Source organism: Gopherus evgoodei, chromosome 2, assembly GCF_007399415.2.
Source record: "Gopherus evgoodei ecotype Sinaloan lineage chromosome 2, rGopEvg1_v1.p, whole genome shotgun sequence".
Lineage (NCBI taxonomy): Eukaryota > Metazoa > Chordata > Testudines > Testudinidae > Gopherus > Gopherus evgoodei.
The window spans coordinates 14,299,328-14,324,557 of NC_044323.1; the positions used below are offsets into that span (position 1 = coordinate 14,299,328).

General features: G+C 47.5%; 1 protein-coding gene across 4 annotated transcripts in view; it reads right to left on the minus strand.

The window, feature by feature from the left end:
* Positions 1 to 18,445, minus strand: part of WDR86 (WD repeat domain 86) — a 50,557-nt gene extending 32,112 nt beyond the window's left edge. For 2 of the 4 annotated variants that reach the window (XM_030550034.1, XM_030550037.1), the window contains exons 1-4: positions 17,818 to 18,445; positions 15,828 to 16,157; positions 8,401 to 8,542; positions 5,228 to 5,651 (exon numbers count right to left, since the gene is read on the minus strand). In XM_030550034.1, coding sequence (XP_030405894.1) covers positions 5,228 to 5,651; positions 8,401 to 8,542; positions 15,828 to 15,990 — 729 coding nt within the window. In that variant the 5' untranslated portion in view covers positions 15,991 to 16,157; positions 17,818 to 18,445. The remainder of the gene's footprint in view (positions 1 to 5,227; positions 5,652 to 8,400; positions 8,543 to 15,827; positions 16,158 to 17,817) is intronic. The other 2 variants (XM_030550035.1, XM_030550036.1) reach the window with 2 other exon arrangements.
* Between the last annotated feature and the right edge of the window lie 6,785 nt (positions 18,446 to 25,230).

The following is a 25,230-nucleotide window of genomic DNA, read 5'->3' on the forward strand; positions in this document are numbered from 1 at the left end:
GTAGGGTGAAAACCTGGCTCCACTGAAGTCAATGGCCTAAATCCCATTGACAGAAACAGGGCCAGAAATTTACCCTACTTCTTATGGGGTCTGAAGCAGGAATTAAGCATATGTTACATTTTAGAATCATTTTATTTTCTCTGCTTATTTTTGCCTTCTGATGATACCTTTAAGAGCAGTAACTGGCTACTAGAGCATCCTCAAAACATGCTACTATAATAGCAGCACAGAGGGAGCAGAGAAACAACCCAAAAAATGTATCCAAACAAAACAGAGGTTATTTGGTGGTTGCATAATTCAGCTTTAAATTTTCCCTCTAAGACAGAGGGACACTAAAATTCCCATATTACAGTAGGCTTTTTGGCCTGTAGAAACTAGCAGCAACTATTTTCTTTACAAAACAATGGCAACACTTATTAAACTGATACTAATATATTTTTCCCCTGCAAAGGAGCAGCAATCATTTTACACACCAGTAAACAAGAAGAGCGTTGACTGCATGTGTTTTCCCCTGGAAGCTAACACAATACATCTATTTAAAACCATTTGGGCTTGAAATCCCTGAAGTTACGGCCACCAGAGCATGGAATTTCTAAAAATATCCTCTTAAAAATGACCTGTTATCTCAACTACACACTCGGAAGAGAGGAGCAATTTTATCCAAGTCTCCTCATGCCAGATGTCCCCCAGCTCTGCCATTTCGCAGCCGGGGTGGGGGTGAGGGGGTGGAATTTGCCATAGAAACAGTGAAATATAGACAGCAAGAGGTACAAATGAAACAGGATTTTGCTAAAAACTACATCATGTCTTTTCTCCTTTACCATTTCCTGGTTTTCATCTATCAGTGTGATCAAGTCCTTGGACCGCTATCCCTTCCTACTTCTCCACGTGCACACCAATGATACTGCCAAGAATGACCTTGAGCAGGTCATTGCAGACTACGTAGCTCTGGAAAGAAGGATAAAGGAGTTTGAGGCACAAGTCATGTTCTCATCCATCCTCCCTGTTGAAGGATAAGGCCCAGGTAGGGACCATCGAATTGTGGAGGTAAATGCATAGCTAAGCAGGTGGTGCCAGAGAGAGGGCTTTGGATTCTTCTTCCTGGAACAACATTCCATGGTCGAAGGATTGCTAGGAAGAGATGGGATCCACCTAACGAAGAGAGGAAAGAGCATCTTCGCAGGCAGGCTTGCTAACCTAATAAGGAGGGCTTTAAACTAGGTTCAATGGAGTGTGGTAACCTAAGCCTTGAGGTAAGTGGGGAAGTGGGATACCGGGAGGAAACAAGAAGAAGGGTGGACCAGGGGAGGCCTCCTGATTCATACTGAGAAAGTAGGGCAATTGGCTAGTTATTTTAGGGACCTGTACACGAACGCAAGAAGCCTGGGAAACAAGCAGGAAGAATTGGAAGTCCTGGCAGTCAAGGAGCTATGATGTGATTGGAATAACAGAGACTTGGTGGGGTAACTCACATGACTGGAGTACTGTCATGGATGGGTATAAACTGTTCAGGAAGGACAGGTACGGGAGAAAAGGTGGAGGAGTTGCAGTGTATGTAAGAGGGCAGTGTTATTGCTCAGAGCTCCAGGATGAAACTGGAGAAAAGCCTGTTATCTTTGGGTTAAGTTTAGAGGCGAGAGCAACAAGGGTGATATTGTGGTGGGTGTGTGCTATAGACCACCAGACCAGGAGGTGGAGGTAGACGAGGCTGTCTTCAGATAACTAACAGAAGTTTCCGGATCACAGGCCCTGGTTCTCATGGGGACTTCAATCACCCTGACATCTGCTGGAAGAGCAATACAGCAGTTTACAGACAAGCTAAAAGTTTTTGGAGCGTGCTGGGGACAACTTCCGGGTGCAAGTGCTGGAGGAACCAACTAGGGGCCATGCTCCTATTGACCTGATGCTCACAAACAGGGAAGAATTGGTAGCAGAAGTAGAAGTGGATGGCAAACTGGGCAGCAGTGACCATGAGATGGTCGAGTTCAGGATCCTGACAAAAGGAAGAAAGGAGAGCAGCAGAATATGGACCCTGGACTTGAGAAAAGCAGACTTTGACTCCCTCAGGAAACTGATGGGCAGGATCCCCTGGGAGGCTAATATGAGGGGGAAAGGAGACCAAGAGAGTTGGCTGTATTTTAAAGAAGCCTTATTGAGGGCAAACCATTCCGACATGCAGAAAGAATAGCAAATATGGCAAGCGACCAGGCTGGCTTAACAGAGAAATCTTCGGTGAGCTTAAAACACAAAAAGGAAGCTTACAAGAAGTGGAAACTTGGACAGATGACTAAGGAGGAGTATAAGGATATTGCTCTAGTGTGCAGGGGTGTAATCAGGAAGACCAAAGCACACAATTGGAGTTGCAGCTAGCAAGGAATGTGAAGGGTAACATGGGTTTCTACAGGTATGTTAACAACAAGAAGGTGGTCATGGAAAGTTTGGGACCCTTAATGAATGGGGGAGGCAACCTAGTGACAAATGACGTGGAAAAAGCTGAAGTACTCAATGCTTTTTTTATCTCGGTCTTCACAGACAAGGTCAGCTCCCAGACTGCTGCACTGGGCAGCATAGTATGAGGTGGAGGTGAGCAGCCCTCAGAGGTGAAAGAACAGGTTAAGGACTATTTAGAAAAGCTGGACGTGCACAAGTCCATGGGTCCGGATCTAAAGCATCCGAGGGTGCAGAAGGAGTTGGCTGATGTGATTGCAGAGCCATTGGCCATTATCATTGAAACCTCATGGTGATCAGAGGAGGTCCTGGGCGATTAGAAAAAAATGCAAATATAGTGCCCATCTTTAAAAAAGGAAAGGAGAATCCAGGGAACTACAGACTGGTCAGCCTCACCTCAGTCCCTGGAAAGATCATGGATTAGGTCCTCAAGGAATCCACTTTGAAGCACTTGGAGGAGAGGAAGGTGATCAGGAACAGTCAGCATGGATTCAGCAAGGGCAAGTCATGCCTGACCAACCTCATTGCCTTCTATGCTGAGATAACAGGCTCTGTGGATTATGGGGAAAGCGGTGGACATGACATACTTTGGCTTTAGCAAAGCTTTTGATACGGTCTCCCACAGTATTCTTGCCAGCAAGTTAAAGAAGTATGGATTGGATGAATGGACTACAAGGTTGACAGAAAGCTGGCTAGATCATTGGGCTCAACAGGTAGTGATCAATGGCTCAATGTCTAGTTGGCAGCTGGTATCAAGCGGAGTGCCCCAGGGGTCAATCCTGGGGCCGGTTTTGTTCAATATCTTCATTAATGATCTGAATTAGGGGATGGATTGCACCCTCAGCAAGTTTGTGGATGACATTAAGCTGGGGGGAAGGTAGATACGCTGGAGGGTAGGGTCCAGAGTTGCTCAGGGAGGGGACAGAAGCCTGGAAGACGCTGGGGCAGGGGCTCGGTGGAAGGGGTGGAATGGGGGCGGGGTGGAGCAGTGGCAGGAAGAGGTGGGGCTGGTGCCAGGTCGCATGCTGCTACCAGCGCCAGGCCCTCCAGTAACCCCGCAGGCCACCCTGGACCCTGCGCCCCCCTGAAGCACGGGCCTCCCCAAAGCATGGGCCTGGGGCAGTTGCCCCAGTCCTTTCTATGAACGAGACAGCTCTGAAAATATAAGCCCAAACGTTGGTGGAGCATGGGCACCATAGGCCGACATAACTCACTGCCTATGACTACAGAAAGGATGTGGACAAATTGGAGGGAGTCCAGCAGAGAGCAACAAAAATGATCAGGGGGCTGGAGCACATGACCTACGAGGAGAGGCTGAGGGAACTGGGATTATTTAGTCTGCAAAAGAGAAGAGTGAGGGTGGATTTGATAGCAGCCTTCAGCTACCTGAAGGGGGGTTTCAAAGAGGAAGGAGCTAGGCTGTTCTCAGTGGTGGCAGATGACAGAACAAGAAGCAATGGTCTCAAGTTGCAGTGGGGGAGGTCTAGGTTGGATATTACAAAAAACTATTTCAGTAGGAGGGTGGTGAAGCACTGGAATGGGTTACCTAGGGAGGTGGTGGGATCTCCATCCTTAGAGGTTTTTAAGGCCCAACTTGAGAAAGCCCTGGCTGGGATGATTTAGTTGGGGATTGGTCCTGCTCTGAGCAGGGGGTTGGACTAGATGACCTCCTGAGGTCTCTTCCAACTCTGATTCTATGATTCTATGATTCTAACTCACATGAATTCCAGGCTCAGAAAGGATCTAAGTAACAGATCCAGGAAAATTAGACCTGCTTCGCCTTTAGCCATACAGAAGCTACTGGAAAGCCACAGGAAAGACAGAACAGCTTCTGTGGAAGAGGAGTTGTTTCAAGGTTACAGAATGCCATTGTTTCCTTTACTATTTATATTTTAAAGCCTGGCCAGAGACAGACCCATCTCCCCCAAGTTAAAATTTGCTCTCACCCCATTTGCTAAACAAAAATATTACATTAAAAGTTAAAAATGGATCTGATAAAAAGCTCCCTGTTCTCTTTCATAGAAACCTAAGATTGGAGGGGACTTCCTGGGTCATCAAATCCAGCTGCCTGCTACTGGAGCCAACCCTGTCATATAATCCCATTCATAAATTTATCAACCAGTTAGGCTGATTGCCACTGTTACTCGTATTGAAGGCTGTTCCAGAACCTCACTCCTCTGATGTTTACAAACCTTCTTCTAATTTCTAGCCTAAATTTATTCATGGCCAGTTTATACCCATTTGTTCTTGTGCTAACTTTGTCCTTTAGCTTAAATAGCTCTTCATCCTCCCTTGTATTTATCCCTCTGAGGTATCTAGAAAGCAATCATATCCCCTCTGAGCCTTCATTTTGTAGAGCTAAACAAGCCAAGCTCTTTTAGTCTCCTCTCATAAGATAGGTTCCCCATTCCCTTGATCATCCGACTAGCCCTTCTCTGCAGCTGTTCCAGCTGGAATGCCTGCCTTGCTTCTACCTGGCTTTCTATCCCAAACACCAGTTTCTGGCTACTTTGTGGTCTGAGACTAAAGCTTGTGCTTCTTAGTCGTGCTCACTGAAACATCTTGTTTTATAGCTTGTCAGTATTGAAGCTTTTTAGCTATGGATGAGGCAACAACTGGGCAGGTTTCCTGCATGTCATTTCTGTACACTGTCTCAGAGAAACCTCTTCTGAGTAGAAAAAGGTGGCTCAGTCCCCTTGGCCTATTCAGTTCTTGGCCAAGAATGGTATGATGTGGATACCCACCTCCAGGTGGCAGTATGAAACATACTGGTTCTTACCTCTAGACAGATAACCGATCCTTGATGCTCTTTGAACACTTTTAACTGCTCGCCGGTCACAATATTCCATGTTCGGATGGTATAATCTGTGCTGCCAGAAAATAACTCCCTGTTTGGAGCATCAAGTATAAGGCATAAAACAGCCCCCGTGTGCCCTAGCAGAGTCTGGTAGCAACGCCCACTTGACACCCACCAGACCTTAACAGTGCAGTCTGTGCTTCCTGTCACCAGGAAGTCTCTGTTCAGTTTCTGCTGCTCCTCCTCTGACTCATCAAGAACATCCCGGGAGGAGTAGTGAGCCAAAGTCAGAACACAGTTCCGATGGCCCCGGAATTCCTGGATTTGTTTCTCCTTCTCCACACTCCAGCACCGAGCTGTCCTGTCATAGGAGCCGCTAAATAGATAGTCTTTGGCAACCAGGATCCTGTTAAAAATAAACAACTAGTATACACACTGTTGCTTTGTGCTTTAACTTCCGCCCCCCTCGCCACCAGTGACTGCATAAAGGGTTCTGTACCAAGAGTGCAATGAAGTACTAGAAGCAACTGTCCCTCAAATAATTGTTCAACCATCAGATATATTTAATATATCAGTGTGAGCACCTCATTGCCACACGCAAGGACATGACACAGTCCTTTAGAGCCTTACCCAGTTACAAATGAAAACAGGCACATTGCAAGGCAGAAGACTACTCCATTCAGGGTTCATCGAGGTTTTGGCCTTTGGCATTTGATTCTCTTCTTCTTAATATTTCCCTTCCAGTTTAGCACACCATGTTGCTAGCAAGCAACTCCAATTCCCCACTGAACCTGCAGGAAGTATCTAGATTTCTGATAATCTTCCATTATCAGTGTCCCAGGATCATAAGACTTGCCAAACCAGATCAGAGGTCCATCTAATCTGCTATCCTATCTTCAACAGTGGCTAACACCAGATGTTTCAGAGGAAGATACAAAAAATCCCATAGTGGACAATTACATATGGAATAACTTGCCCATAAAAGAAGTTTCTTCCTAATCCCAGCTAGTTAGGGAATATTTATACCCTGAAGAATGAGAGTTTAATCCTTTAGCAATTTTTATCCTCATTTAATTGCTGATGTTTTCATTAACTATATGAATTACGTGTAAAAAAAACTACATAAAAAGAATGTTAAAGTTGCAAACATAAACACTCAGAAGTTAGGAAATGCCAGAATTAAGGTTGCTTGTGCAAAATAATTTGGCCCTGATGCATATGCATTATACATAATCACATGCTATCCTTCCTTTCCCTCTCCTCCATCCCCCCCCTAAAACCCAAGCCAAAACAAAGCCTGCTTCAGCATTTTGAAGTCATGTAACTTATTTAGGCACCTAAAATTGATTAATTTTGGGCACCCTCTAAAAAATAACCTTGACCAGCAGCGCTACCATGTGTTATTCATTAGTTATGAGTTGCTTTTTTAAACTTGTTATTTAGCAGCTCATTTTTCATTATGGCTATTTAGTTGTCCAAATGCTGGCCTAAGACAATAGCCAACAATAACAGCAATTAAACTAATCAGACATTTAGTTTCCAAGAAGTTGAACCATAAATGATGGTTCCTAAAACCAATTATCACGCAATGGTCTGACAAACAGGCAGGTTAAAAATGACATTTAAATAAATACCTAGCCAAGGATCTCACAAAGAGAGGATAATCATCATTATCCCAATTTTACAGACAGAGGCTACGGCAACACTAGAGAGCCGTGCACTACAGCTGCGCTGCTGTAAGCTTTCTAATGTAGCTGCTCTAAGCAGACGGGAGAGAGTTCTCTCAACGGCTTAACTACTTCAGCCCCAGCGAGTGGCTGCTACCTATACTGGCAGGAGAAGCTCTGCCATTGACACAGTGCTGTCCACACCAGCGCTTATGTTGGTGTAATTTATGTCACTGGGGAGGGTGGTTTATTCACACCCCTGAGCAACATAAATTATGCTGACAAAAGCTGTAGTGTAGACATAGCCAGAGAAACTGAAGCAGAGAGAGGTTAAGTGACTTCCTTAAACTCTCAAAGGGAGTCGGTGACAGACGTAAGATCAGACACCCAGTCCAGCACTCCATCCACTGGACTACAGAAGATCTGATCAAAGAGCAGCATGCAGCCCATAAAGTTCTACACAGCACTTAACAGCACCTTCACCTTAATGAGAAAGAGCAGCTGGTCCACTTAGATCCAGAAGCCAAACATCCAAATTAGAGACAGGGCAGGGTGGGGAGGATCATAGAATCATAGAATATTAGGGTTGGAAGGGACCTCAGGAGATCATCTAGTCCAACCCCCTGCTCAAAGCAGGACCAATCCTCAAATCCCTAAATGGTCCCCTCAAGGATTGAACTCACAACCCAGACATGGCCTTTTGGCACCTTTCAGGCTGTGAAGGCAGCCATCTAAAATGGGCAATGTTTTGGTGTTCCTTTAATTGAAGATGTCATGAAAACTGGCTGACCCAGTATTTGAGCTCTCTCCTCCTATCTGTTTACAGATTCTGTTACATGTGTGTATTTGGTTTTCTTTATGCAAGATCAGTAAGAAGTCACAGTGTAGTTTTAAACTTAGTTTTAACAATAAGGAATAAATCATTCAAACAGGACTATGTCCTTTTTGCTAACAAGAATGGCTGACGTGCTGCTTTTAAAATCTATTTATCACAGGCATCTGCCTTCAGCTGAACAATTTCTTCTAGAATTCCATTCCCAGTGGCAGATTCACCATGCTGTGAGCCTTTTGCTGTTCTCCCATCTCCAGTCTATAGCTGTGTCAGCACTGTTGCTAGGATAACTCATCATTACAGCAAAGAACATGAGTAGCAGAGAGTCAAAGATTTACACAACCCATTTAGTTGCATAATGGAGCTTACTGGTAAAAAGACAATTTATTTGTAGAGAGACAAGGTGGGTCAGGTAATATCTTTTGTTGGACCAACATCAGTTGGAGAGAGAGAGACAGAGAGAGAGAGAGAGAGAAGCTTTCGAGCTACACATAGCTCGTCCTCAGGTCCCACGAAAGATATTACCTCACCCGCTTTGTCTCTCCAACATCCTGGGACCCACAGGGCTATAACAGCACTGCAGACCATTTATCTGTGGTCAAGTTACAGAAGCACAATGGAATGATCCTCTTAAATGAAGAATCTGTATTACCAACCTGTTGACAATTGATGTGTGCCCTCGGTAAATGGCCAGACACTGGCCTGTCATCACGTCCCACTTTCTAATTGTGTGATCTGCACTACATGTGAATGCAACCTCATTTTCTAAGTGGCAAAAGGTGATGTAGCTTTCATGTCCTAGGAACAAATGATGGAGATAAAAAATATTCAGTATGTTGCAAACATAACAGATCTGGAAAGCTGTGACATGCTCTCTTTAGTTTAGTTAAAAAAAAAAAACAACCTAGTTTGAAATTGGCCTGATCCAAAACCCCAGACCGTAATACTTTTGAGGCTGTAGTTTTAAAATCCACAACTGAGTTCATCACAAGCAGGAGCTCGTGGAAAACACAGCACTTTTAATTTTAAAAGCATGAACTGCATCTTTGTTTTACTGCTTCACTGATATGAGGAATAAATTAAACAGAGGCAAAGGTGCGGGAACTAGAGGTGCTGAGAGTGCTGCCACACCTCCAGGCTTGAAGTAGTAACAACCCAAATAAATGGTTTCCGCATTCCCCCACTACAAAAATTGTTCCAGGACCACTGAACAGAGGTATGGTGGGCCATTTCAAGGGATTACTGTCAACCAGATTAAGGCCCATGACTGAGCTTCTTGTTGTTTTAAAGGGTATTATGGAAACAATGAGCCAAATTCATCCTTGGTGTAACTCAACTGAAATCAATTGAGTTCAAAGGAGTAAGGAATTTGGTTCACTATATAAATACGTGTCTTTTCTCTGCTCTATTTTAATTTGGTGAAAAAAGTGTATTTCAACATTACCCTCTGTGCTTTTAGACAAACAGCAGCACTGGGCTAGTGCAGGAAATCCTGAAATACAAAAGACTAATTGGAAAGTTTAGTTACCAATCTAATTTAAATAGTCCAATATGAGTGAAATGCAAGCAACTAAAAGAACATGAGTGATGTAAAGTAAATCAGCCGTATGCCCCCCATTATATCTAACAACAAGGAGAAATACTAAATATGCTTTTAATGGCAGGAGTACCTCTTTAAGCAAATAAAGTAGAGAGAAAGAATAAAGGCATTGTCATTACTATTTATAAAGTGATCAGAGAGTACTAGGCTTTACAGTCAGATTAAAAATAGACATGGTCCCTGCCCTAAAGAGTTTACACTCAGACAGAAGTGTGGGAATAGAGGCAAGGAGGACAAGGGTTACAACATTTAGGTTGAGTTGTTACTTGATTGTACCATTAAGTGTATTTTACTGTAACTCATGAGTTCAAAGTTCAGTTCCCACCAGCTCCGCCATAAGCCTTCCAATTTGGCCTTGTCACATCTTCTCTCTGGGCCTTGGTTCCCCATCTGTAAAATAGGGGGATAATACTTTATCCCACCTCCCACCCCCGCTTCATTTCATCTGTTTATATTGCTTACTCTTGGGGTAACATCTCTTACTATGCGGCTGTACAGTGCCTAGCACAATGGAACTCCAATCTCAGCAGGGGCTTCTAGGAGCTGTTATAATACAACTGATGAATATTATTATTCCAGGTAGCTCTGGGGTTTGTTTGAGGTGTTTTGCCCCGCTCGGGGGGGGCAGGGCGGAGAACAGGGCTGGCTTTAGGAAGTGCGGGGCCCAATTCGAACATTTTCAGTGGGGCCCTGGCAGGGATAACTTAAAAAAAAAAAGTGGAAAAAAAAGCCTTTTGTTTCTTTCATGTATTATTTACTTTTCATAACTATATAAATAATAAAATTATATATTATGTACATTGCATCATATATGCTGTTGATTGGTTATTAATGACTGCCGTTTCACATGTGTGGGTCCCCACCACTCCCTGGGGGTGTGCACATGTGTGGGTCCCAGCTGCTCCCTGCCCCCGTCATTGAAGCAGGTGTGCAGGGTTACTGCCCTGGAACTGCAGGGCAGCAGTGGACATGGGGCTGGTTGGAGGCTGGGCAGGGGCTGACTGGAGGTAGGGTCTGGCTGCAGGCAGGGCAAGGGGTGCGGGGCTGGTTGGAGATAGGGGGTGCGTGGGGCGGGCTGGCTTCAGGCAGGGTTGCAGGGGGGTGCAGCAGGGGTTGGCAGGGTTGGAGACAGAGGAGTGTGAGACTGGCTGGCTAGCTTCAGGCAGGGGGGTGCAGCAGGGGTTGGCTGGAGACAGGGCAGGGTGTGCAGGGCTGGTGCAGGCAGCAGTATGTGTGGGGCTGGCTGGCTTTGGGCAAGGCCGCAGGGGTGTGTGTCAGGGGTTGACTGGAGACAGGGCAGGGGGGTTGGCAGGGGCTGGCTGTGGGCATGGGGTGCAGACCTGGCTGCAGGCACTGAAAGCAGGGCTGGTGTGGGCAGGGCAGAGGGTGCAACAGAGGCAGCTGGAGCCCCAGCCCTTTAAATAGCCCCCAAGTCCCCTGCTATCCCAGGGCTTTGGGGACAATTTAAAGGGCCCAGGGCTCCCCAGCTTCTACCCCGCCCTGGACCTTTTAAATAGCCGCAGGAGCCCTGAGGAATGCATGGGGATGGCGGGGCTCCGGCGGCTATTTAAAGGACCGAGGTGGCAGAGGCAGCTGGAGCCCCTTCCGTTTAAATAGCCCCCGGAGCCCCTCGCTATCCCAGGGCTCTGGAGGCTATTTAAAGGGCCCAGAGCTCCAACCAGGAGAGCGGAGCTCCAGCCAGGGCCGCGGGGCTTACCACGCTCCATCCAGAGCTCCAGCCGGGGCCGCGGGGCTTGCCGAGCTCTGGCCAGAGCTCCAGCTGGGAGAGCAGGGCCCCGGGGCTTGCCGCACTCCCACCTGCGCTTTGGTCAAGGGAGCGGGACCACGGAAGACCCCAGAGCAGACCGCAGCCAGGGACCCGGGGTAAGTAAAAAAAAAAAGAAAAATTAAAAAGGTGCCTATGGCGCGGGGCCCTCTTAGGCACAGGGCCCGATTCCCGGGAATTGGGTGAATCGGCCTAAAGCCGGCCTTGAGGGAGAAGAGGTAGAACATGACAAGTAGAAGAAGTTAGAGGGAAAGAGGAAGGAACAAAGATATAGAGGAAGGAGCAGTAGAGTAGGGAGAGTTATGCAGAAGAGGGAAATGGGAAAGGGTAGAGGTAAGGATCAGGAGGAGAGCAGATGGTAAAATGAGGCAAGCAGACATAGTTAACTGTCAGCATCAAAAACATGTGACTTAAAACAAGTGACTAAAGATGGTCAATTAGATGTCACTGCAGTCCAGAGTCCTGAGGTGCTAGTCTGATATAGGATTCTTTGACTAATGAAGGGTTCCACTCTGACTTGTGCTGTTACATTTGTCATTCTTTAATTTTAATCCATTTTTGCTCAGTCTTACTGCAATCCTCTCAAGCCTTTCAAAAATATAGCAAAACTGATTCACATTAACAGCAGTAGCACCTGGACATCCTACTTTCTGGAATCCAACAAATGCTGTAGCTAATCTAGGCTCTTAGTCAAATACTTATCTAGAAGAGGGACACACGCAATATACTGTCAGACTAACTGTAGACCATGCCGTGCACAAGAATTTGTTTATTGTTAATCTGACAGCATATTACACATCTTGTCAACTACAGCATAAATTCTTTGCAAAAAAATGAATACATGGCTGACTTCCAGAAAGTAAGAGACCTTCCAGATGGTATCACTAGCAAAGGTAAACTAAGATGCATTTTGAGTAAATAAAAGATGGCTCTGGAGATTAGTAATATGATACAGCACTCTTCCAGCTGCTGGGTCAAGTCCAACCTAGGTCATGTGACCAAAAGTTGTTATCAACAGCCAATGAAAAGCGAGCTTGAAGGCCTCAGTTCAATTACCCAGGGACTGTAATGTGCAACCAAAAAAAAAAAAAACCAGCAAAATTTGTCCCCCTTATAAGCAGACTCAACACACTGGTCAAGAATCAGGCCATCTGATCTATACTATGAACCCTTGTACCTATGCTTAGGTTTTGTGAAAACCTTCCACCATTGCTAGCAAATTTGGGAGTGTTAGTGTAGACATCCACCAGCATCTTTATCACCAATCTATATAATTCTGCTCTGAGCAGATCTAGACCAGTGGTTTTCAAACTTCAGGTCAAGACCCAATACTGGCTCGTGGAATGCAAGGCACTGGGTCGCCTTCCTCAGCACCCAGGGACTCTGGTACCTGGCCAGTAAAAACTAGTGGTTCCTGGCCTATGGGGAGCTGGGGGGAAGGGAGGTGGAGGCAGTGCCTGCGGGCGACAGCCATGCGGAGCCGTTTGCGCACCTCCGCCTAGGAGGCAGACCTGCTGCTGGCTGCTTCCGGGGCACAGCGCAGTCAGCAGTGCCAGGACAGATAGGAAGCCTGCCTCTGTACCCCAGCTGTGCCACTGACCAGGAGCCACCAGAGGTAAGCCTGCGCCCCAACCCCACACCCCTACCCCATATCTCTGAGCCCCCCCAAACCCAAAGCCCCCTCCTTCACCCCAAACCCCTCATCCCAGCCCAACCCCAGAGACTGCACGCAGAGCCCTGACCCCTGCACCCTAACCCCCTGCCCCAACCCAGAGCCCCCTCCCACACCCTGAACCCCTCATTCCTGGCCCCACACCCCAACCCTCTGCCCCAGCCCTGAGCCCTCTCCCACACCCCAAACCCCTCATTCCCAAATTCCATTGGGTCATAGACATCAACAATTTTCTTCAACTGGGTCACCAGAAAAAAAGTTTGAAAACCACTGATCTAGACAACCCGGTGACTGAATCACTTCATCGCTATCTACAACAGTTACTCCTGGAGGAATTCTGCACCACTGTACACATGCAAAATTCATGTCCCCTGCAGATTCCCCCCCACCTCACCTTGCAGAAAATAGATTCTGCAGGGGAGGCGCTGCAATTACACTTTTCACCCATCAGGGGCTACTGTGGTACCAGAAGAGGACAGCTGACTCATGGGCAGAAGAGGCTGCTTTCCTCACAGCGCTCTGCCTGTGGGGACACATGAGGAGACACCGGGCATGTGAGGGATGGACAGAGCAGGGCACATGTGGCTTCTGTGGGGGGGAGGGTCACATACACTAGGGTTCACAAGGGCTAGTGGGGGGGACAGGCTGGGGTGGGAGCACAGGAGCTAGTGGGTGATAGCATTGAGTCACAGGCTGAATGGGAGTGGGAGTGCAGGGCCACATGGGGATGGCAGAGAACAGGTGGCTGAGTGGAGGTGCAGGAATACGTGGGGACAGAGGCAGATGTGCCTGACTGAATGGGAGAGGCTAGGGGTTAGCCAGGGACTACATGGGGGAGGCTCCCCAACTCCCTAACAACCTCTCCCAAAAAACAACTGTTCCACACTTCTCCCACCCACACCCAACAACCCTCCAGGTTTACTCCCAGGCTGCTTCCCAACAATTACTTCCCTCTCCCTCAGCTCCTCTGTTATCCCGACTCCCAAAAGCTTTTGCACCGTTTCTGAGAGGTGCAGAAAATAAATAGATCCCTGCAAATCCACTGGTATCCGCTTTATATCCGTGGACCATTTTGCAGATAGCCACTCGGATGCAGATACAAATTTTGTATCCGAGCAGGACTCTGATGGGAAGAGCCAGGCAGGCAGCTGTGAGGAACCGTGGTACGGACTCTCCACCTGCCCTGGGCGGGGCGCCTGCTCAGGCCCCTTGCCCAGGGCAGATGGAGGGTCCACCGTGATTCCCAACAGCTGGCTCTTATCATAGCCAAGCTGTGGCTCCGAGAGCTACCCCCTACTGGCCAGACCCGGGTCAGGGAGAGCCACGCTGGCAGCTGTGGGGAGTCGCGGCGGACCCTCCACCTGCCGTGGGTGGGGGACCCAAGCAGCCCCTGGCCTGTTTCCCTGGCCCCCAGATCCTCTGGCCAGGGCAAGTGGAGGGACCCAGACACCCCACAGCTGCCAGAGCAGCTCTCCCCAACCCAGCCGGGGAGCCGTAGGGAGCCACAGCAGAATCTCCACCTGCCTGCAGTGCAGAGGAGAGACTGAGAGCAGCCCCCAGCCAGTCCCCATCCCCCAGCTCCCTGCCTGGCCAAGGGCAGGTGGAGGGTCCATGACGGCTCCCCACAGCTGCCCACGTGGCTCTCCATGACCCGGCTCCGGAGGCAGGGTGCCTCAGAGCCTCATCCCGACCACAGCAAGGAGAGCCATGCAAATCTGCTGATATCAGCAGGTATCCTCAGACAACATTTGCGGATTACAGATCAGATGCAGATACACATTTTTGTATCCAAGCAGGGCTCCAGAAATATGTTTCTTTATTGTAGTTTAAATGAATTATTACTCAAAGTTCTGTATTAATATGCCTATTAAGGAATCTGTCAAAAACATTTCCTGAATCTTTTTTGTTGTCTATATTGTTACAGATATACTTGCTGACAGGTATTTTGAAATAAATTAACAAAATAATTGAAACTGGAGTGATTATATAGTGTTATTTTGACTAAGAAGATATGCAGAATTTTGAAATATTTTGCACAGAATTTTTAATGTTTTGGTGCAGAATTCCCTCAGGAGTAAATAGTGCTTTGACCATCATGTATTAGAGTAACAGTAAATAATTCACAAAAACCTCATTGCAGATGAGGCTTCACTGATGGGTGAGGTTGAGGCATCTTGGTTATGTCGTGGGAGAAGCTTGCAGTGGTGTTTGTTCTGTTGGCAGAGGGCTGTCAATATGGTGACTTTCACAACACTAAATCCATATGATTTTTTTCATTAAATATGATAAACTGTTTCACGTAGAATGGAAACCAACCAACATACTTAAGGGAGATTATGTGTGGGTAGAGCCACAAACCCTAGCAGTAAGTAGACCTGGTTGTGAATATACCCAACAGTTACTGAGTGAATTAAAAAATTATAATCCTAAAGGGGTATGCAGGAAGTTATCTAAAGGGCAGCTTTAGCACTGGAAATTCAAGATTTCAATTCACAATCCCCTCCTGCAGGGTTTCTGCATTCTTCAATCATTTTGAGGTAAGTCTAGGGATTGTGTAGGAAGATGTAAATCTCATTAAACAGGTAAAAACAATTTCAGAAGAAAAAAGCCTAGAAGTTTTCATTAGACACATGGGGATGTTTTGTTCTACTGAAAAAAAATCCCATTGTTCACTGAGGCCTGTTTCTCAACTGTAAGGTCAAGAAGTTCTGAATAAAAGTGAAAAACTAAAAAAACGACAATTACACTTGGGTTAGATGCGGAGGACTGCAGTAAGGAAGCAGAAGTTAAATTGCTGTGTTCTACTTGAGAGGCAAAGGGATTCCTCTGTGCGCGAACGTTTGAAACTTGCTTTGGGATGAAAGAGCTTCTAGTTAATATTACTCTTATTGATTCTTAAGCATATTTGGCCACTCAACCTGCTCCAGAGACTGGAGGATAGATCATGCTGTGTCAAGTTTGTACCATACCTTAGAATAAACTGTACTTGGACTCAGAGCCTGGAGAAAAGGGACACATACTGTACCTTGGAAATGGCCATGGCACTGGCTATCTGAAGTGCTCCAGAGACGTGCAGTGCCATCTTCACTGCCCGTCAGCAGGTGCTGCCCGTCTGGGCTCAGACTGAGCCAGTTGATGCCTCCTCGGTGATCTGTACAGACCTTCAGTGCCGAGCCACTGCTCCCCATCCTGCTGGCCTCAGCACAGGCCCCAGCAAAGGCAGAGGACCCAGACAGGGGTTGACTCACTGGCTCCACATCACTCTAGGAAGGGAGTATGAGCCTGCAGCGGGCTCCCAGAGACCAACTTCAGCCATCACTATGGCCCTGAGAAACCATCAGGCTAGCCTAGTCCCCTGCAAAAGTGCACAGGTCACAGAACAGGCCACACAACACTAACTGATCCTTAGCATGGATAGTTACCCTTTTCCCCTCCCCTGGCCAGGACATATGAAACTAACCAATCCCTGTCCTTTTATGAGTAAATACGGGAAATGCAGCAATTCTCACTGCTATAGGGCACGGGGCTGAATCTACGTTGCCACCTTGCCACACGCACTTTATTCTGGTTCTAAGAAAGGGCTTGATTTTCTGCAGTGAAGAGCACTGGCAGCTCCCACTGCTCCCTCTGGCTGGCTATACTGCCAATAATCTGGTGTCCTGACCATCCCAGAGGTAATGTATCCTTGAAAGGGCTAAAACCAGCTCTGACTAGACACAGGCGATTAACACCTTAAAGCAGCATAAAGCCCAGTCCTGACAGAGGTCAAGTCTTTTTTACAGTTTGCAAAACATGCCTAGCTTGTCATGCCAATGCAGTATTATCAAACTGAACTGACTGGACATGATGTCAGCCCAGTGACCCCTCACCCTGGCCCCACAAAACCTGTCCTTTCTAAGCACCGCTCTCTCGCACCCCTAACTCTGCCTTTAGCACCTATTCACACCTTTGTGCCAAGACCTGAATAGACACATTAGAAAAGAGGTCATATGCCAAAGAGAGCGGTGAGAATGCCCACACCACCTCCTCTCCCGGCCCAGGAGCAGGGGCTAGGGCAGGGTTTCTCCCTGGTGGTACAGTTCCTACTATTGTTATTCGGTGACCCTCCTCTGCGGTACAAGCACACAGGTTTCTGCCTGCCCTTCCCACCGAGGGGGGGCGAGAAACCAGGCAAGGGCTCTCCCCTCTTTCCCTGGGTTATTGCCTTACCTTCCCCACCCCCCAAAATATCTCAACCTCTGTGTAAAATCAAAACAGGATGATAAACCCCGACTGGCTCCTCCCATCAGAGAGGAGACCCCCCTCATGCCCATCTCTGTGCTCAGACCCCCAGGCCGCCTTCTGCCCCCAGGAGAGAGAAAAAACCCACCCATCTCTGCGCTCATCCTCCCACCCCTATGGCTGTGCTGCTCTCCTTCTGCTCTCCCCCACCTCCCAGGAGAAGCCCCCTCTCAGCCCCCCCATGGCTGCTGATCCCCTCCTGCCCTTCCCCACTCTCAAGAGAGGAGCCCCAATCTGACTGTTCCCCACCACTGCCAGCCTCCCCTCCCTTCCTGAGCAGACACCCCCCAGGACAGCAGCGTCCCCCTCCCCCACGTCTGTGCTCCTTCCCTCTGTGCCCTCCCCCCACATCTGTGCTGCTTCCTTAACACTCGCACTCCCCTTTGTCTCTGCTGCTCCCTCACATAGGTGCTCCGCCCACGGGCTAACCCCCAGCTTCTGCCCCCCCCAGGGCTGTTTTGCTCCTAATGCCCCCAAGCACACACCCCTCCTCAAATTGTGCAGCCCGACTCCCCCACAGACGACCCCCCCATGTTGTTTCCTTTGACACTCCCCAGGAAAGGAGACACCCCCCCATTGCTGTACTGCCCCCCTGTCTTACCAGGCCATCCAGTCTTCCCTTCTCTGTGCTTCTACCCCAGCCCCATACCGGACACCTCCCCCCACGTCTGTGTTGCCTCGCCACCATCCCCAGGGGAACCCCCCCATGCTCACCCCCAATCCCTGTTTCTTACCCCATTGTAACCCGCCAGGGTGGGCGAGGAAGATCCTGTTTCCCAGAGTCTGTGGGGCAGAGGCACCCACTTGCTGGAGAAGACCAGAAAACAAAGCGTCCCCGGGCTCGTCTGCAGGGGCAGGGACACGTCCCTGCAGCAGCAGCAGCAGCAGCAAGGTTTGTCCTTTGAAACAAGGAACTTTCTCCCCGCACAAAGGGAGCGGGGCAGGGAAAGTCCGGGGGGCACCCAGAAAACAACCAAATCACCGACTAAAATTCACCTTCAGGCAGATCCATTGCCCTGCCTGGGGGGGGCGGGGGGGCAGCCTAGCGAGCCCTTAAAGCCTAAACTTTCCCAAGCGTGGGTCCTGCTGGGAAGATGCTCCTGGGGATGATCGTAGCCCCGGGCATTGTGGGCGCTGCTGCAGTGCAGGGAACAGAGCTGCAGAGAGGTCGGATTAAAGAGGTTTCGTGTTCAGCCCACGCTGCCTTTTGTCCGGGTCCTGGCCCCCCTTCAGCTGCGCCTGTCTGAAGAGCTTCATCTGAACTGCCGGCCGGCCGAGGTCCCTACGGGCATCCCCAGCCCATTCCCTCTGCATCCCCTGCCAGCGCCTTCTCCCTGCTTCTCATTAACGTGCTGGGTCACAGCTCAGCTTGTCCGTCAATCAGCTGCGCAGGGGACCAAAGCGCCACCCCTCCGGCGTCCGCCAGGTCCTAGAGGAAGTTGGCTTCATCACAGGACTTTTTTCTTCTTTTTTTTTTTACTTCTCTAAGGGCTGGTCCACACTACGGGGGGGAAATCGATCTTAGATACGCAACTTCAGCTACACGAATAACGTAGCTGAAGTCGAATATCTAAGATCGGATTACTCACCCATCCACACCATGCAGGATCGATGTTCGCGGCTCTCCCTGTCGATTCCGGAACTCCATTGGGGTTGATGGAGTTCCGGAATCAATATAAGCGCACTCGGGGATCGATATATCGTGTCTAGATCCCTGAGCAATCGATTTTAACCCGCCGATAGGGCGGGTAGTCTGGACGTGGCCTAACACTTTCCATCCTAGGAATCGGAAGGGTTTTTACATGCACTAGTTGTCTCAACACCCCTGTGACATAAGGAAGCATTCTTTTTTCACCCTGCCCAAAGGCCCCAACTAAGATCAGGGCCCATTGTGTAGGGTACTGTATAAATATGTAGAAAGAGCCCGTTGCAGCACCAAAGAGCTAGTCTTAGGCCATGTCTACACAAGCGCTTATGCCGGAAAAACTTTTGTTGCTCAGGGGTGTGCAAAACACACCCCTGAGTGACATATATTTTGCTGGCATAAGCATGCTTGTGCACAGCACTATGTCATGGGACTGTGTCCCTAGTCTCTGTGTGCCAGAAGCTGGGACTGGGTGACAGGCATAGGGTGTGCTCAGCACACACCAGCCATGATTGTTTGGCCGGGCCGCCCATCAGTTGTTTCGCTGCTGATGGAAGGCGCTAGGGGGAGGGCAGAGAGCAGTGATCGGTGGATATGGGGCTCGAGGGAGGGAGTGGAGCAGGGGCAGAAAGAGGCGGAGTGAGGGTGGGGCCTCAGGGGAAAGGGCAGATTGAGGGCATGGCCTTGGGGTGAGTGCGGGGGGAGCACCCACCAGGAAAAATAAGTCAGCACCTGTGGTGAAAGCAGATGGATCACTTGATGATGACCTGTTCTGTTTATTCCTTCTGAAGCACCTGGCATTGGGCACTGTCGGAAGACAGGATATTGGGCTAAATAGACCTTTGGTCTGACCCGGTATGGCAGTTCTTATGTTCTTATATCAACGGCAGTCACTCTCCTGCCAACATAGCTACCGCTGCTCGTTGAGCTGGTTTTATTATGTCAGTGGGCGAGCTCTCTCCCATCGGCATAACACGGCTACACAAGCCACCTTACAGCAACATCGGTACAGCTGTGCCACTGTAAGCTTTTAAGTGTAAGCATGGCCTAATTATACAAAGAAGAGGAGAAGAAATAGAGATACAGAAAGGTGAAGTGATTTGATCCAACAAATCATACACCAGGTCTGTGGCTTAATCAGGAACAGAACCCAGGTTTTTAGGTAACAAATGGGCAACTGAGATGCAGAGGACAAATGACTGCCCAAGTTCACTGAAGAAGTCTGTGGCAGAGGTGGGAACAGAATGCATTTCTCCTGGTTCCCAGTCTTTTTTAGCCACAAAACCATTCTTTTTTGCATTAGGCAAGATCTGCAAGATACTGTCAGAGGACAACCCACCTTATTATTGTCGTATTTAGTAACAAAAATACACTAGCCATTTTACAGAGACATAAGAAGATAAGTTCCCTGCCCCAAAGGGTTGCTATCTATGTAAATTATTCCAGTGTTAAGAAATACACAAATTAAACGTACTTCAGAAGGAATCATATTCAGTGCAGCGCATTATGGCTTACATAAGACAGACCTAATATATCACGCCCACAAAGAAGAGCATACAGTTAACTTCTGCTTCTTCTTCTCTCAGGCCACGTCCAGACTAGGTATTAAAATCGATTTTAGATACGCAACTTCAGCTACGGGAATAACGTAGCTGAAGTCGAATTTCTAAAATCAAGGTACTCACCAGTCCAGACGGCGCGGCATCGATGTCCGCGGCTCTCCGTGTCGATTCCGGAACTCCGTTCGGGTTGATGGAGTTCCGGAATCGATGTAAGCGCGCTCGGGGATCGATACATCGCGTCCAGACTAGACGCGATATATCGATCCCCGAGCAATCGATTTTAACCCGCCGATGCCGCGGGTTAGTCTGGACGTGGGCTCAGTTATACCACGGAGAAGTTACAACAATGTAAGCCTGATGTGAAAGCAGAATCAAGCCTAATGGCTTACCTGTAAAGGCCGTTCTCTGATGACACACATTTCAAAACATTTGCCAGGACCACAACTGGGACCCGATTTTTTTTAAATGACCAGTGATTCTGGATGCCCAACTTGAGTGTTGATCACTTGCCCTCAGAAAAATCAGGCCTTTTTAACATGTCTCAATTTGAGAATCCAAAATTCGAGACACCCCAAATCACTAGTTACTTTTGAAAATTTAGACCTGATAATCTTTTGGGCTAGGTATAGTTGCAGAAGGTACCCCAGGTTATGGGAAAGATGCACAAACACTACTTTACTATACTGCTGCAGGGTGGATGCAAGGATAAATTCAAGTGCCAGGCATATACACACATTTTCATTACACAGGTATAAAACTCCTGCTTAGACTGGGCCATAGGGGATCACTCTGTTATATCTCAGGAGGCCATGTTTTGGCTTTTGGTGAGCCCTTGAGTGTAGAAATTGTTCTGTCACTTCCTATTTTGAAGACATATTTCAAAGTTCTATTTCAAAGGTGGTTTTCCCTTGTGATCATTATTAGTCGTGATGGATAAAATGTTCAAAACTGTCCAAGCTTTCGAACATTTTGCCCTATTTTTATTACCTTCCCCCAGCCCCTTTCATCTTTTTCTATTGCTTTTATCTGTTCGAATTTTAGGATTTATTATATTTGATTGTGTTTTGTTTGTATACCACACTGCAAGGAAGGAGCCAGAAAAATATCTGTTTGGTTTTGCTATTTAAGGCCCTGATCCTGTAATGAGCTCTATGTAGGCAGATTCCCTCCCTCTTGCTCAGAGCCCCATTGAAGTCAGCAGGGATCTTCAAGCAAAGAACTCACTGCACGCTCAGGGGCCAAGCCGGTAAGTTTTTTTCATGCAGATCAGATATGCCTACACCCTTTAGACATGGGTTTCTTAATGGGTTTTTTTCCTGGAAATCTAATTACATGAATACAATTCTTATTAATATTTATTATTTCAGTAGAATATTTTTAGGCATGCTAAGAGTGGCTATCAAGAGCTGCTATAAGAAGCTATTTGCAGGCCACAAGAAATTTTTTTGGTCTTACAAAACCCAGTGACAATTCTATGTATTCCTGAGCAGCATCTACTGGCACCTGATCTGTTAAGTAACGATTTACATATAGAGAGGTGCAGAGCATTCTTGGGGTGATGGGTTGGGAAATATAAATCCTTGAGAAGAGTTTTAATTTCTAAACTTTCATTTTATGAAATGTTTTCCCCCCGACAGCTAGCAACAGCTGACAAGAAAGTGGGGAAAGGGGGGAACAATTGTACCAGGGCCCCAAGTTCAGGGTGCCCCCCTGGACATCTGTAACTGGGGTGGAATGGAGGTGAAATAGAAAGAAGTGGGGCAGGCCCCAAATTTCTCTCAAGGGTCTGTGACTGGTTTACTTCCCCACTCCTAACCAGAGACAGCAAGACCTAGGGGGACACTGTAATTGGCTGGGCTCCTCCTCTCCCCCAGACACAACAGGATTGTAGGGGTAGGGAGGCCTCTGGTTGCATTTCCTTCTGACTTGTGTGAAAGCCTGATCTTGCCTGCCTGAGTTTGCTTCTAACACACAGGATAGGCTTCCAGCCCCGACGGTAAGCTTCATTTGGAGCAGCACTGAGATAGACGCAGAAGAATAGCATTTTACCTCCTTTGCTATACTCAGTAGCAGCTCCAGGCACCAGCGCTCCAAGCATGTGCCTGGGGTGGCAAGCCGAGAGAGGGTGCCCTGCTGGTCCCTGTGAGGGCATCAGTCAGGTAGCCTTCGGCAGCTTGCCTGCGGGAGGTCCACCAGTCCTGCGGATTCAGCGGCAATTCGGCGGCAGGTATACCGAAGGCGCAGGACCGGCAGACCTCCTGCAGGCAAGCCGCCAAATCTGCGGGACCAGGGACCTCCCACAGGCAAGCCACCGAATCCGCGGGACTGGGGACCTCCCATAGGCAAGCCACCGAAGGCAGCCTGTCTGCCGTGCTTGGGGTGGCAAAAAACCTAGAGCAACCCCTGGCTGTACTCTGTCCAGGATTTGAATAATGTTGGACAAACTGCTACTTTTTGTTGACATTATTCACTTTTATTCTGAGCGAGAGAAGGAGGAGGAGATTATTCCCCCCTCCCCTTATTTATATGTGCCAAATCCAAACCTGGTGTAAGCAGATGGAATGACCACAGACAACAGAGGCTCTTTTGTTGCATCAAAGAAGCAGAGGCAATAATGCTCTAAAGTAGTCAGCACTCAAGGCTCCTCTCACTCAACTAAAAACAAAAGAATAAAGTGTCCAGCAATACAAATTAACTTCCCTAGAAGATTAACCACCACAGCAATCCAGCTCTCTCTCCGCACATTCCAGCAGAGAGGCTTGTCTGGCTACCAGCTAAAAACGTCTTTCTACTGCAGTTTATCACTCTGCTTCCTAATTCAAGCTATCAAGCCTAATCAATGTCAAAACTGCTAACAATTGAATATTACCTCCTTTCTTCCCCAACCCAAAAGATTTCACAAGCCAAGCAAATCTCAATGCTTTGAGCATTAGCCTGCTAAACCCAGGGTTGTGAGTGCAATCCTTGAGGGGGCCATTTAGGGAACTGGGGTGAAAATCGGTCTGGGGATTGGTCCTGCTTTGAGCAGGGGGTTAGACTAGATGACCTCCTGAGGCCCCTTCCAACCTTGATAGTCTAGGATTCTATGAAATCTCTCATGGAACAGCTGCCAGGGGCCCAGGAGATTGGTAATGGCATATGACACTTCCCACACTTAGGTCACTCTCTTGAGAGCATCCACATCATGTTAGTGAATGAAAATTGTTACCTTCTGAAGTGTGTTAGGTGGAGTCTCCTCTGACATAGCCCTTCGGCAGCTAGGCCTGGTCTGGGCTAGAAAAGTTGCACCATCGTAATGACTTTAATTTAAAATAACTCTAGCTACACTGGTTCAAACCCCTAATGTAGATGCACTTAAACCAGTTTCTATATTGCTAAAATTGGCTTAAACCTTGCTTGAATTGGTTTTGCTTAATGCAGTATGTTAGCAAGGAGTAAATTGGTTTAAGTGCATTAGGAATTTGCATTGGTGAAACTGGTGAAATTTCTCATGGACCAGACCTTAGAGATGGTTCTTATAGATAAGAAAAGAGGCATATTGGTTGGGCAATAAGAAAAACCCAGCTCTGTATATGCTTTATAAATGCCAATTCCTTCATTTCCTGCACCATCAATTCAGATCCTTTTGCCAGCATCAAATTCACTAAAAGCTAAGGAAAGAAATGGTAACACTCTCTGTTGGCCCTCCAACCACATCAAAACTCTGACAGAAACTGCTCTTCCTTCAAGCCCCATGAGCTCAGAAAATAACTGTAGGTCAGGAGTCTGGACTCACCTCAACTAATATGTGGAGCAAAGGTTCACATTATTATGCAATGGTGTAGGGACTGTAGATCAGGAACTTCTAATCTCCCTGTCCACAAAAATAAGGAGACATTCAATGAAAATCAGCAAATTAAAAATGATAAAAGGGAATACTTTGTAGACAATGCATAATCAGTGGAAGTCATTGCCACAGGATGTTGTTGAGGTCAAGAACTTAGCAAGAGTCAAAGAGGGAGATATGTTTATGGATAATAGGAATATCTATAGTTATTTTACAAGATACAAAAAAAAGTACTAGAAAGAATATAAAACCACATGTTTTGGGGCGCAAACCAGCCTCTAACTATTAGGGCTTGTCTTCACTACTGTGAAAAGAATGCTGCTGCAATTGATGCAGCAGGGATTGATTTAGTGGGTCTAGTGAAGACCCATTAAATCAATGGCAGAGCGCCCTCTGGTCAACCCCAGTACTCCAGCTCCCCGAGAACTAAGATAAGTCGACCAGAAAGTGTCTCCCATCGACGCAACTCAGTGGAGACACTGGGGTAAGTCGACCTAAGCTACATTGATTCCAGTTACATTATTCATGTAGCTGGACTAGCGTAACTTATGTCAATTTACCCTGGTCGTGAAGACAATCCCTTAGAGGGGTTAGGTGGAGATTCTCCCTCTGCTGGGCAGACTATCCCATATTTGCCTGCTACAGGGTTTCCTGTATTTACCTCCGAAGCATCTGGTGAGAGACAGGACACTGGAGTAGGTGGACCACAGGTCTGATCAAGTACAACAATTTTAGGCTTCTGTCCAGTCACTCTGTCCAGATTGTTTGCAGGTAGGCATGCCCCAGCTTCCTGACAAGCCTTGCTTGAGTAGAATGGTTTTGCAAATTCCATGCACAGTCTAGCAGGGTAAACCCTGTTGGGGACAATTTCAAAGACTTGGATTTCCTATCAATATTCACAAAGGCTCTTCACTTTATTTGATGAGCTCTAAAGCAGTAGTTCCCAACTAGTGGTAGTTTTTATCACTGGTATTCTAGGTTCCCTCTCCCTACTTTAATGATTTAAGCTATCTGCTAAACTCGAGCACTCCACTCCTACACATGGCACACACTAAAGGGATTTAAAGCTAGCTAAGTGATAGGTCTCAAAATGGAACTGTAAATCAGGAATTAT